This window comes from Diadema antillarum, unplaced genomic scaffold, assembly GCF_040938485.1.
Source record: "Diadema antillarum isolate AM-2024a unplaced genomic scaffold, OU_Dant_1.0 scf00000128, whole genome shotgun sequence".
In the NCBI taxonomy this organism is placed as follows: Eukaryota; Metazoa; Echinodermata; class Echinoidea; order Diadematoida; family Diadematidae; genus Diadema; species Diadema antillarum.
In genome coordinates, this window is record NW_027271017.1 from 79,010 (window position 1) to 92,883 (window position 13,874).

Sequence of the window (13,874 nt, forward strand, 5' to 3'; positions counted from 1 at the left end):
ACTTTGAATATCTCCCTACGAGAAAAGTTATGAGCTGCGATCTTTACAGCTGAATTATTAAATAAGATAAATCTTTCCCGTTCCACACACACACACACACAAAATGAAAAGATAAAGAATAAAACCCTGAAAAAGCAAGCCCCCCCCCCAAATAAGAAACCTCTACCACCATCTTAAAGTCAACAATGCATATGAATTATCTGTCTGCTTTTTTCATTATTATCGGTTTTAACTTCATTGATATTCTGAAATAATTATTATGTCAACTACATGTATTCATGTAGAAACAACAATCTACTGCCGCGCGGCGTTTTTCAATGCCCTGCATTGACCTGGGTTTTTTTTTTTAAATCACTATTATTATTCTTATTATTGGGAAATGGCAGATTCTTATCGAGTTAGTGTATGGCACACCCTGCTCTCGCATACATAGGATAATAACATGATACACGAACAATTCGACAACTTGGAACCACACGGCGCGTGGTAACTTGACCTGGCTACATTTATGCAGTGAGTATAATGGATGTACAGTGAATTTCTCGCCGTTCTCATCACGGATTACGAGACGAGATTATGGAAAATATTACTGATTGGCCAGGGGTCGCGAATGAAAATCAACTATGGCCCAATCAGAAAGCAGCAACAAGAGAGAGTGCATAGATTCTGATATTTTTAACATTTATTTTGTTACACCCCCTTCGGTGTGTGTCGCCCTCTCCGTCGCTGAATGTGATTACGGGAACCAGTTCGGGAAATAAAAGATACTGTAGTCGAACTCGTGTTGTAGGGTGTTTTGGTAGTGGTAGTAGTGGTAGTGTGGTGGTTTGTGTATGTGTATGTCCTTCTATCTTTATTCACTCTTGTGCTTAATAATGAAATCGTTTTCAAAGAAGTACTCGACTCCCCAGGACCTTGTCCAATCCGTCATGGCATCCACGTGCTCGATTTGTTCGACGTCAAACGAATCTGAAAAGAAAAGAAGAACAGAATAACATACTGTAAAACATGATATATTCGCGGCATGAAATTTTCGCGAATTGGAGCTGACAGCCTTTTTCGCTGCATGAAATTTTCGCGAAGTCCCACTGGCGTTCAATGCATATAGTGTAAACAAGAACTTTCGCGTGCATTTTAATTTCGCGAATCTTGGCGCTCGCGAAATTCGCGAAATTAAAGTGCACGCGAAAATTCCTCGTTTTACAGTAACTATTATAACATGTTTTGCTTATTAGCACACACATCGATCACATATAATGAACAAAACTATGTCAGCACGTCCTTATACACAAGTAAGTACCGTGTACATGATGTCCCCTGATAAATATCTATTCCTATGATGAAATTATTATGTTACCTCCTCGCTTGGTTCCAGATTGAAACGTTGAGAAGTATTTAGAAGAAGATGATGATTAATTTTGTGTGGATTTGTACATACATACATACATACACACATACATACATACATACACACATACAGGTACAAACGCATGAGTGAAGAGATGGTAATACTAATATGTGTACCTGAAAAATAGATAAACGGACAATAAATTTAATGCAAAAACAATATTTGAATTATGTTGATGGATCAGCATACGTAAATTGATAAACAAACGGATAAAAAGTTATTTCAATCAATGTGTATTATACAAATTAATCGTTCTTTAGACAGATAAATGTGCAAAGGATCATCCACCACAAATGCATAATTATAAGCTTATAAATAGAGGGTAGAGATAAATGGGAAGAAGATGGTTGCTACTTACCAAAGAGTCTTTCAACCTCTCCAGGAGGGGCGTTGTGCGGGGGACCAGCGAAAACAGAATGCTCTAGTTCGAAGCAATCGAGTAGGTAACACCCTTTTTGGTGGAGTAACTTGCAGATGACGTCACAATATCTGGAAGGTGAGAAGATTGGGTTAGGTTTTTCTGTGCGCGAACACATAGTTAAGTTTCCACAGTCACGGGCTCTTGCTTTTTATAAACTTCACAGACAAGCAGCCCCAAAGTACACCGTCTCCAAATCTGTCTGAAATGTTGTCGCTTATAGACTCTTGATTCTCTTTGTCCTAGCAAAAAGATCTGCAAAAATTCGACCGAAGTTGGTCGAGTAAGAAGAAACTAGCAACGGTTTGAATAACCTGTGAATCATCTGTGTCTCAAAATGGCTGTCTTTTTTTAATGTCTTGGTCCCACTATAATGGTTTCGCCTGCGCTGTTGTTGCTCAGAAAAAAAAAACCCAAGCAAACGACCAAAGAAATATTCAATTACCTTGAAAACTTGAAGTCTGTCATTGATAAGTAACTGTGTGTCTGGTTGTTTGTTAGATTGTTTGCATTGTTTTGTTTTGTTTTGTTTTGTTTTGTTTTTTGTTTTTTGTTTTTGTTTTAGTTTTTTGCAAAGAGGATGGTAAAATAATCTCAACCTCCTAGTGGCCTATTCTCAGGTAGTTTGAAAGGGAAGCGAATCTTGTATGTCTATGACAAGGCTGCATGCTGTTTCTAAAAAAAAAAAAAGCAGAATATACAATGTATCACTCGCACTAAGAATATTGCACTGTTTACCTTTATTCTTATTAGTCAAATCTTATCCTGTTAGTTAGTGCATGGTTCATCTTTATGATATGAAAATACTTTGATATTAAGGTTTGACAACAAGCTAAATCTACTCCTGAAATAAATGTTGTTGACACGATGTACTGCCTGTAAATTTGATATATTCTAGGAAAAAGAACGTAAATTTTAACAATGAAAAGAGAACAGAAAGCTGTCTTTACCTTGGTCGATCGGTCGGGTTCATCGCCGCGTACGAACCTCGATCCCAGATGCAGTCAAACTGGCCGATGAGGTCGCTTGTTACTTTGAAGAAATCACAGCAATAAATCCTGATGTCGCAATCCACCGCCTGGAAGTCAAGAGAAAGATACAGACGATATTTCAATGATAATTATTGACTCGCGTTCGGGGGTAACGTGATGTGCATATTAGTAATGTTCAAGCCCTCAAACATTATGCCTCTAGTGTATGGTAAGTGCAAATGATTTGATTCTGGCTACAGCCCAAATTTCCTGTATTTCCAGAGATTGGAGCACGAGTAATTTGAGTCTATACTTTTGATTACCATTATTCTGTATAACATAATAAAAGAGAAAGAAAAAGAGTACACAAAACTTTACCGCTGTTTGACGTGCTGTTAATCTGTTGTCGGCAAGTTAGTGTTAATTTCTAACACGCTGTTAACGATAAATTGATTCGTCGCACATTGTCCTTGTGCCGACATGTTGTTGTATAGAAGGAAATATTGCAGAAGAAAATGGAAAAGATAGTGATTTTTACCATCATGTGCGATTAAGGAAAAAAATGAACAGTGTTGAATCATGTCAAGTTGTGAATGATTTTGATTTTGGAGTCTTTGACGAATAGGCTAGTAAGCCTTATCAAAGAAGCTAGTTTCCTCGTATTTCATTTCGACACTGAACAATGCAAGAATGTGTATTAAGTAGAACGGCGCCATCATTTGATCAAAGTTTTACAGTTAACTGTTGTGGCGTGTAAGAGTTCTGCGGGTAATACACGCCATAGACGTGTATTACAGTTGAAGAGAGTTAATCTTGAAAGCACTACGCTTCCAACGCCAGCTTTCAACGTCGTTTTCCAGCTATGGATGACGTGCTTTCATAACTGTAGGGTTGCTATTGCCGTTACTATTAGTATCTTCTGTAGCACGATTTTTTTTTCATTTCGTGTGTTTACTATACTTCTCTGTTTTGCGTGTCTTCTTGATTCTTTGTTTGTTTTTTGACACCTCAGATTCCAACCGAAAGTATACACAAAGTTGGCTTACCGCTAAGCAATCGTTCAACTTTCGAATTTGACAACTCTCGTAAAGATCAATACACACAATGAATTCCATCTGATTACGTCAATGCAGTCTGAATAAAGCCGTGGTGACAACTTTTAAACAGTGATGGTAAATCAAGGCCAAGATCATTTTTCTTTTTTTATTGACTTTTCCCATTGGTGTCACCCTCCAGTGCTTGGCTTTGATTTTATCAGCGCCTATTCTGGTTTCAAGACGTTCTTTCATTAATATCTTTGTTATCATGATGACTGCCACTATAAAGGCCTATTGATACCAAACCAAGGCGCCGAAATGCGGACCAGCGAAAGACGAGAATGGAAACGTTCAGCCATGAAATCAAGGCTACCACAGGCTGGATGATCCCTCGTGAATATGTGTCACTGTTTGATCATCAGTAAATCAACACCGCAAATTGACAGCTATATCCTCGTGTCCAATATTGTAGGGATAAAAATACTATCTGTACACAGTATCCAAGTAACAGGGGAATCTACGTCCACGACAAAATGGCCGAACGCTTCATTCCTTGGTCCGTTAAACTACCTGCACACGAGTATCCAAACTGCATTTAGCGCGTCTACGCTACATCTCTTCCTTTTATCCCACCCAGATGAAACATGAAATATAGAGACACTTGTGCAATTGACAACAGAATATGTCCTTTTCGAAGTAGCATAATGCAGTATTGATAGCAACAGTAATTGATTGTGTTGAAAGTAATGATGATGGATAACGATTATGATTCTAGTGTTAAATTCATTATTACCATTATCCTTATCATTATAAACAGTAATAGTATAAAAATAATAATGATGATAACGATAATGATAACAAAAATAAAAATAAAAATAAAAACAATACTACTACTACTACTACTACTACTACTACTAATAATAATAATAATAGTAATAATAATGATAATATTAATATCATCATTGTCATTTTTACATTATTGCTTATCATCATTATCATTACCCTCCTATTTTCAAATCATCACCAACACTGGACCACCTCAAACAAAATTTTAAGACCTACTTATTCTACAAGCCTTATGTATGCTCCGGACTCGTACTGTCACTGCCTGGTAATTTGTATATATTTCATCTTATGACGACCAGGGATGACATTATTCTCATAGCGCATTGTATCCAGTGGAAAAGGCACTACAAAAAATATAAACTATTATTACCATTATTATTGTTGTTATTGTTACTATTATCATTAATATTACCAACATTACTATCACTGTCATCATCATGGTCATGATAATTTTCATCATTGTAATTAAGCTCGCACTGATTGAAATGATTAACATTGTAATAATACATAGAGATAACTTTTTAGATGTCAGAGTGTTTGGAAAACCTTTCGTGTGCTGCCCACTTTATCCGAGAAAATGAAAGAGCTTTGATCTGCTTATCAAAATCATAATATCTCTTCACATTTCTTGAGTAATATGCGACACTCATTTCGCTTTATCTAAGGGCATAAATAATTTAGCATTGGGATAACTACAAGAGATTTTGCTTTACATGATGTCGATACTATCTCGGATAAGACAACGAACTTCATCGACTTAGCGCCCTTTAAAATGCTCTTGGAACACTCTATTATAAAACCGAATCCGTCGATATTATCAAGGGATAACGTCTACCCACTAACAGATACATTTTGCTTCAATAAACACAGATGAATCAACTAATTATTTCGTCATCGCCTGAAAGAGGCAAAAATTCAAAATAGGCCGATAGACAAGAGGGGGGGGGGGGTAAAAATCTGCAATATGAATTAATGTCTCGTCGTAATGCGAGTCCATCAATAAGTTGGTGAAAGAATACATGTAATTAATTCCCCTTTAAAAGGGTCACTCAATATTGATTTGTTTTGTAAGTATTGGCGCTTTTGAATATTTCTCCTTTTTGAGACTATGTGAAAGAGAGGACGCTACTTTAAAACAGATATAAAGTGATACTCTTGATTAAGTTTATCTAATTTCTTACAATGCTGTAGTGCTGATTTCGCATGTGTCAACGGCAGAATGACGATGATGTATTACCACTTTTTCTAGCATTCATGAAGGGAGAATTTCATTTTGTAGGATTTTCATCTAAAAAAGAAGTTAGGCAGCGCAATTTTCACTCTAACCCTCCTCAACGAGAACGAGATGAACAATAAGGCCCATGCCCCTCCACAGTGGCTCGGTGTCAATCGGGCACAAGTATCATATTTCGGGCACAATATCGGCAGGAGCTATAGACGTAATTAATTTTTCCTGCTGGTTAATCTTATTTTTGAGGCGCTGATGACTCAGCGCGGACTATTAAGCAAGTGATCATGTGCGGAAGGAAATTGAATGGGGAAAAATAACGGCGTTTTATTAGCGCGAATAGATGACAATAACGGGACATGCGGACAGTTTTCCCACTTTGACTCGCGTATTTCTTTAAATGCTCCTCTGAAATGTACTATTGTCTTGATTTTTAAGTTCAATTCAGTATAAACACTACCATCGAAGAATATAATAACAATAGTAAGGGACAGTAAACTATTGTGGGTGAACACTAAATTCCCCATTATACCTTTCAATATTTCTGGACGGCCCTCTTACATCATTTTCCTCCATAACTGGGTCATTTTGGAAAACTATCATTACAGACGACATTTTTTTTAACGTTTGCTACCACTACTAATATCTTTACAACTGCTACCGATATTTACAGTGACACTGACGATTGTTATGACGATGATGATGATGATGACGATTATCGAAGGCGGTGGTGGTGGTGGTATAGTGATGATAGTAACAATAATATCAATAATGACAACAATGATAACAAAAAAATCATCATCATCATCATCATCATCATCATCATCATAACAAAATCTATCTAGGGTAGGTCTCGTCAGTTGAGCTCTGCTCTTCTTGAGAACCCCACCACTCTATTTAAGAATCCCGGCCTGGACGAAGAGGGACACTGTGAATAAAACATCGTGTCCAACGATGCACGCATTCTGTAGGATTAGACCCACGGCCTTCTGGTCTAATCGTTAGAAGCTTGCTCCACTAGACCACGGGAACCACATCTCATCAATTAACAAGCACTTAGGATCTCGAGTCCAGAAATGACTGACGGAAGTGAAATCTGCTGGCCGACCGCTGACTGACCACTGACCAAAATTGTATATCGACTAGAGACCAAAAATACTGAACGACTATTGACCACAGCTATGGTTCGATGGCTCAGTAAAAGTACCATTCAATAACTGACCGAATATTGACCGAATGGTAGCGAAAAAGAGTCCGATCGTAAGCTCCGGTACTGCCAGAATGACGCATCAACGTTCACATAATATATCATAATAAGATAATGCATCTGCTATTGCATCAGGAGACAACCGATGTACAGCAGTTCTTAATAATCATCGAAGCTCACGAGAGATATGGACACGGTTCGTTTGTGCGAGTAATTTTGACTGCTTATTGCTATACCTATACCGACAGCAGGACTATCGCGTTCTTCCATGATATCTATAGCATTCATCGCATATTGCTCGACGAACCAACCCCACAACACCACTACTACTACTCCTTACCGATGTAGGCCTATTAAATCCTTACAGATGTATAAAATGATTACCTAGATATCAACTACAGCCAAACAACATTTAGAACTAATCATACTTATAATGAGGCCTATTATTAACAGTGTTCATGATATCAATGATTATAATACAAAATTATAATTGCATAGCACAATCCATAGCATATTTTATTGATATAATTAATATCACTACTAGTGGTAGTTGTAGTTTTTGGCAACAGTTTGACAAGCAACCTACGATGTAAAATGATTCTTATCATCTGAAAAATCCACAAACATATATTATCTTTATATATATATCCTTATATTCGTGATAAACGATATGAAAACATAATGTACGAGTATGACAAGCCGCACAGCGAGCCACGAGAAGTCTTTAATGCCCTATTAACTGTCACTGCGTCCTTCTAGCACCACGTTGTGTGTTGGTTAGTGGCAGAATGCGGTTAGGAGTCCGTTAGTCATTCTGTGCGTGTTGTCTGCACCATCAAGACGAGGTTGTCTACACCCCAATTCCAGTAATGAATTAATGTGCACATTGTAATTTTTAGACATGAATAACCTGACGATACTCGACAGTTCAAGGGTACGCGTGGCATCGTTATTGATGAGATAATCACACCACCAGTCAATCACGACCAAAAAAAAAAAAAAAAAAAAAAAAAAAAAAATGGCTGATATCCAGAACAAAAAAACAAAACAAAACAAAACAAACCCATCCAACAACAATGGAGTCATGAATCCCACGTTAGTATATGTATTAAGTTTCTATTTCGGGTAGCCTTATTAGTTTCAGGATTATGATTTTTTTTTATATTCATGGTAGACTTGATGTACAGTACACGTCATAGAAAACCATGAACAAGACTAAAATGTTTAGCAATGTGAGACTTAAAAAGACATACAAACAAGAACGAAATGTCATAGGCCTACAGTAAAAAATGACAATATCAATACACGTAACTTATATTCCCCCAAATCCACTCTGTAGATAGCTCAAGGAGCTTGAATACTGAGTATTTACAAAGCAGAATGACTTTAAATATAGTCCCATGAGGTGCAATTAGGGCGCTTAGTGCTATGTATAAAGCACAATAACATCATTTTTTAGGTAAATACGCACGCCTACGCTGGGATTATGGCCTTATACTCTCGCATTAATGGCGTTTTGCTCTGACTGGTCACCTACTACACGTCTTGTCTTGGGCACAGTATGAATTCATGTCTCGTAAAATTTGTATAATTTGGGACGTTGTTGTGTCTGTAACATATTCATTTAATTCTATTTCTTTGCCAGAATATTTGTGTAACGCCGTGATCAAGTGAAAAAATACAATGTACATGTATACTGCATAATCTTAGCGAGTAGTTATGTCCAGTGAACATTACTTCACCTTGAACAGACTTCCACCGACGTGATCGTCGACGTCCTCGACCGTGAACTGCAAGTCGTGCTCTTCGAAGAACTGCCTGCACGCCGTCTCTGCGATCTCCACTCCCGTGACGCTATAACCTTTATCAGCCAACCTGGATCAGAACAGCAGTGACGATAATTAATAGTTATAGAAACAGCAACAGTTGGACTAATCACTGTGATAACAACTATATAAATAATAATTAGATAAATATGATGACAGTGCAACTAAGCAGTTTTTATCAACCTCCCTCAATTATCACAGACCTGCTTCTAATCAATAGGGTCCTACTGCTACAGTCACGAAAATCAGAAAGATATTGGCGGTAATAGTGATGATGATACTCATAGTAATTGATTATTATGATAATGGTTATAGCTCCTATACTAGGTTATATCAAAATATGAAATATCAAAATGAAAGATATATGCATCACCATTATCATTGCACATAATCATGACATCATAATTCTGCGCATAGCATGAAAGCAGCCCTTATTTATATGTCTATAAAGGCTTAGTTCGATACATTCGTCCCCGTAATTGATTAGAATGGGCCCAGATCCTAACAATTATTGTCATTTCTGTTTGATAATAATCCCTTCTAGACTCAAATTATCATTAAGGAGAAATTGACATAATTTTGTACCTGGCGCTTGCTTTGCATAATTAAGTGGCTCAATAAAAGCTTCTGTTGGCAGATACGTGACATTGGTCAAACAATCATAATGATACTACAACCTGCAGGCCTACTAATATCACTAATAACAATGATGATAATAATAACAATGATAACAACAATGATAATGCATGATAATTATGATGATGATGGAAATGATAATGATGTTAATAATAATAATGATGATAATGATACAATTAGGAATTATCATATTTATATTATCAAAGTAGGAGTAATAGAGATATAATAAACTCGTCTAGATTACCATTTCAGGTCTAACGTCTTTCCACAGCAGGGCACGAAGAAAGATGGCTTAGATCTGCCTTCCACTAGTCTGTGTATGTGTTTCACCAGCATTCTACCGACCATAAATGAAAACAAAGATAAAACACATGTTAGCACAGCAGCCATGAAAAATACATTATGTAGAGTGCTTGAAATACACGCAAGTCACTGCACGAATGCAGCAATGTTATTTGCGGCACGTCGACTCTGCTAATCAGATAAAGCCAACAGTCGAAGTAGAACAGGACACTTGAAAGTTAAGCCCGAGTCACATAAACATGCCGGATCACCCCGGATCTGATCCGGGGTGATCGGGGAGAGATCCGCGTTGACACCTTGGGCATCATTGGAGGTCCGTGTGGGTGGGTGAGTGTAGGTCCCGGGACATCCGGGAGGCCAACACGGCAACTTTTGGAGGTCAAAAACATCCGCATCATCCGGGGACTGCCGTGTGGGCAGAGCAATCCGGGATGGGCCGTGTGCCTGCCGTGAAGTTGCCGTGAATGTCCGTGTGGCTGCCTGGAACGATCGTCTAGTAGGCGCTGTAAGTATCCTTGGCAGTCCAAGGGCAGTCACGGATCATCAAAGCAGCTGCACGGACCTACACGGCAGCCACATGACAACTACACGGACCATCACATTCAAATACGGTATTACAGGCACTGGGATGAACACGAATCTAAACGGTCCCTACGTGACGAGAACGAGAGGAAAATTGATGAAAATCCAAAATCTGCTTGCTTTTTTTTTGCTAGATTTATCGTCTGTCGGCGTGGAACATGTAGCTGATTTGTTGGTCCGTGTAGCTGCCGTGTTGTTCCGTGTAGACGACCTGATGGTCCGTATTGACGCCGTGCTCTTCCGGCATGGACCGTGTAGTTGCCGGGTGGGTCCGGCATGGTCCGTGTAAGCGCCGTGTAAATGCCGTGTTGTTCTTGCCTTATCCGTGTAGCTGCCGTGTTGATACAGTGTGTACAGTTATCAACGCTCGTTGATGTTCCATCCGGGACAAAACTATCCCGGAACTCCCCGGATCATCACCGGCATGATCCGGGGATCGCTGTGTAGATCCTGAAGGATCCGTGTTTATATGTGACTGGGGCTTTACGCAATGAAATTTTGCTCACTTATCAGTTTGAACGATGTTCAAACTTCAAGTCCAAGTTAAAATATATTCAAATTTTCTCCATCTCAACATGATAACATACGCACAATGTTCATATTTTGAATACGTGATTTACATTGTAACTTATCACATTTCAGCACTAATCCAATGCAAAATAAAATCAGATATACGAACAAGCAAAAGATTATATTCGTATATACCACGTTTTTTACGCATCTATGTATAAAGTTGGAGAGGTTCAGAAAAGAAAAATTAACACAATACAGAACAACACAAAAGCCAACTGTCCACCTACATTATGCAATCATATCAATTATTACTAATCACATTGCATGCTTTTAGTGGTATGCTGATGGACAGCGTCATATCAAATCAAGCCCGGGAACGTCCAAAGTCAGTTTAAGCCTTCATGCACTCAAGGTTTCTATGGAACTAGAAGGATAGCAATAGACAGCTACTGCGTCGACCACGTATGTTGTCACGTGACTCCACTGGATCCTGACACACATCCCCCCTTTTTTAAAATAAGAAGTAGGATATTCCTGCCATTCGTCTAAATAATCAAACAAAATATTTCTGCTTGTAACAGCAAATGGCTACTCCATGTTAGCTTTAATGACATATTAAACACGTTAAAGTCAAAGAAAGTGAACGTTAGAAACTTTTTTTTTAGACTTGAATTGATTTTAAGACACTGTTCAATCAGGGCCATATATACAGATTAGATAGGGGATAATATTGCAGTCCTATTCCTCTATCATCATGATCATTCATATCTGTCACAACTTGCCCGTTTTATATCAAATTGTAATGAATCTTCAGTCAATGTTTCATTTTACCCCATTCATGTGAAATAAGAGGCCATAGTTATTATTAAGTCCAAAATGATTTGAATAAAGATAGTTAATGTAAAGAAAAAGAATCAAAGAACAATTGCCGTGGTGTAATAAAAATGACAACGAAGTGGAAGAAAAATATAATTAAAAGACTTAATCTCATTTCATGAAAATATTCTGTATTCCTCTTTCTACTTGGTACAATATCAACCATAATTATGACGGGAAATACAATCCTCATTCTTCTAGATATGTGATAAAGACATCTTTTAGCTTTAATTTTGGACAGACTAATTCCATGAAAGATATGTATTTGAAGTGCTTGAAAGCAGAATAGTTTATGTTTGTTTTTTTTTTTTTTTACTGTCCTGAAATGGGATAAGGCCTTTTGATGTGTTCTTTATCTATCATGCAAAAACGACAGGATAACGTACGAAAACAATACCGACGTTAAAACATAATTTTGTTCTTCTTTGATGAAAGTATATATACGAAACATGTCATAAAACCTTTCTTCCAAAGTTGTTTCAACTGTATATAAGTTTGTATGTACCAGCCATGACCATGGATGACTCTACGCTTTTCTCATTCTTGAACGATGTGGTTATTGGCTAATTCGTTAGAATAAGACACATTGGCCCGAACTCACGAAGGTGGTACAATAATTGAAACCATGGTTTAAACCATGGACAAATTGTATGGAGCGCCACGTGTCGCATGGCCTATTTCGTTACGAAATCAGACATTTCGTCGACAAAATGTTGTCATTTCATAACGAAATAGGCCATTCGACACTTGGCGCTCCATACAATTTGTCCATGGTTTAAACCATGGACAAATTGTACCACCTTCGTGAATTCGGGCCATAGTCTACAAATGCCTGAAATCTGTAGTAGGGCCTGTATTGTAATCACCAATTAAATGGACTGAATCAGAGTCCCTAAAAACGAATGGCCTTTGCTTCGACCTTTCTCATTGGTATGTTGGTGGCTACGTAGCCATTCGTTGCTATGGCAATCATCCCAGGTCATGCCAGAATAAAGTGTTTTGTCAAAATATGACACATTAATTGTCATTCATATGAAATTGATAATCAAACTGTACAGCCAACGACCATCCATGCAAAAAAAGGGAAGTCTAGAGATAAGACTGATCTGCAGATGAAAATCACACGAAATTTTAAGGACGTCTTTGATAAGAGTTTGAAATGATAATCATAAAAAGAAAAAAAAAATCTTGAGCTATCATACCTGTGTGGTACTTTCATGGTGAACCTCGTCTTTCCTCTTCTCCATTGTTCCAACCAATCGTCAAGCGACATGTGTCCATCGGACACTTCACCAAATTGATTCCTTCGTAACGATTGGCCAGCTGCCGTTGACTGCGTGTCCCCATTGGTCGATCGCCTCTCCGAATCCGCAAGGTTTGAATCTCCGTCAACTTGGACAGTGCCATTGACTGTCGAGTTCGAAGGTACAGTCCCAGCCATTGCGCTTGGTGTTGTGTCTACCGATTCCGCCTCGGCTCCTGAATAAGTAGTGGATGAACTGGCCACACGTTCGGAGACGTTGCTATCTGTGGGTGTCGATTTTGGTTTTGTGGTTACTGTGGCCGGTGTGGCAGAGGTATCAGCTGAGTCGCCTTTTCTGTTGTGCCCATTTGCGAACGAGTTCGCGGAAGAGCTTTTCCGCCGCTTCGGATTCGGTTGTGCACCCTCCTCCACCCGCTTGTCTGAGCTCGTAACGTCAGCAGACGAGCTCATCTTGTGCAATGTGTATCCGCGTTCTCACCTAGTTACCAGCAGCACTCGACACTGACGCCAAAGAAAGGTCGTGGGATGCGTCTCGCTCAGGTGTTTAATCTATCACGCAAAGAGAGGGAGAGGTGGGGGTGGGGAGAAAGAGAGTTAATCATAGTTTCACAGAGATGTTTAGTGTTGTTGTTGTTGTTGTTGTTGTTTTTCGTGCATGACATCCTGGATTTTAATTTACTTGTTTTACCCCGCACAACTAACGTCTTTTTTTTTTTCGCTATGGAACAATGATGATATCATGGAGAGGAGATTATCCCC

The 13,874-nt window shown here is 38.4% G+C and overlaps 1 protein-coding gene across 1 annotated transcript; it reads right to left on the reverse strand.

The window, feature by feature from the left end:
• Positions 1-853: 853 nt before the first annotated feature.
• Positions 854-13,565, reverse strand: LOC139720451 (thiopurine S-methyltransferase-like). The gene is made up of 6 exons (XM_071631809.1): positions 13,054-13,565; positions 9,822-9,914; positions 8,858-8,990; positions 2,777-2,904; positions 1,767-1,897; positions 854-969 (listed from the first exon to the last, which is right to left on the reverse strand). The coding sequence occupies exons 1-6, from the start codon at positions 13,563-13,565 to the stop codon at positions 854-856; spliced, it is 1,113 nt and encodes a 370-aa protein (XP_071487910.1).
• Between the last annotated feature and the right edge of the window lie 309 nt (positions 13,566-13,874).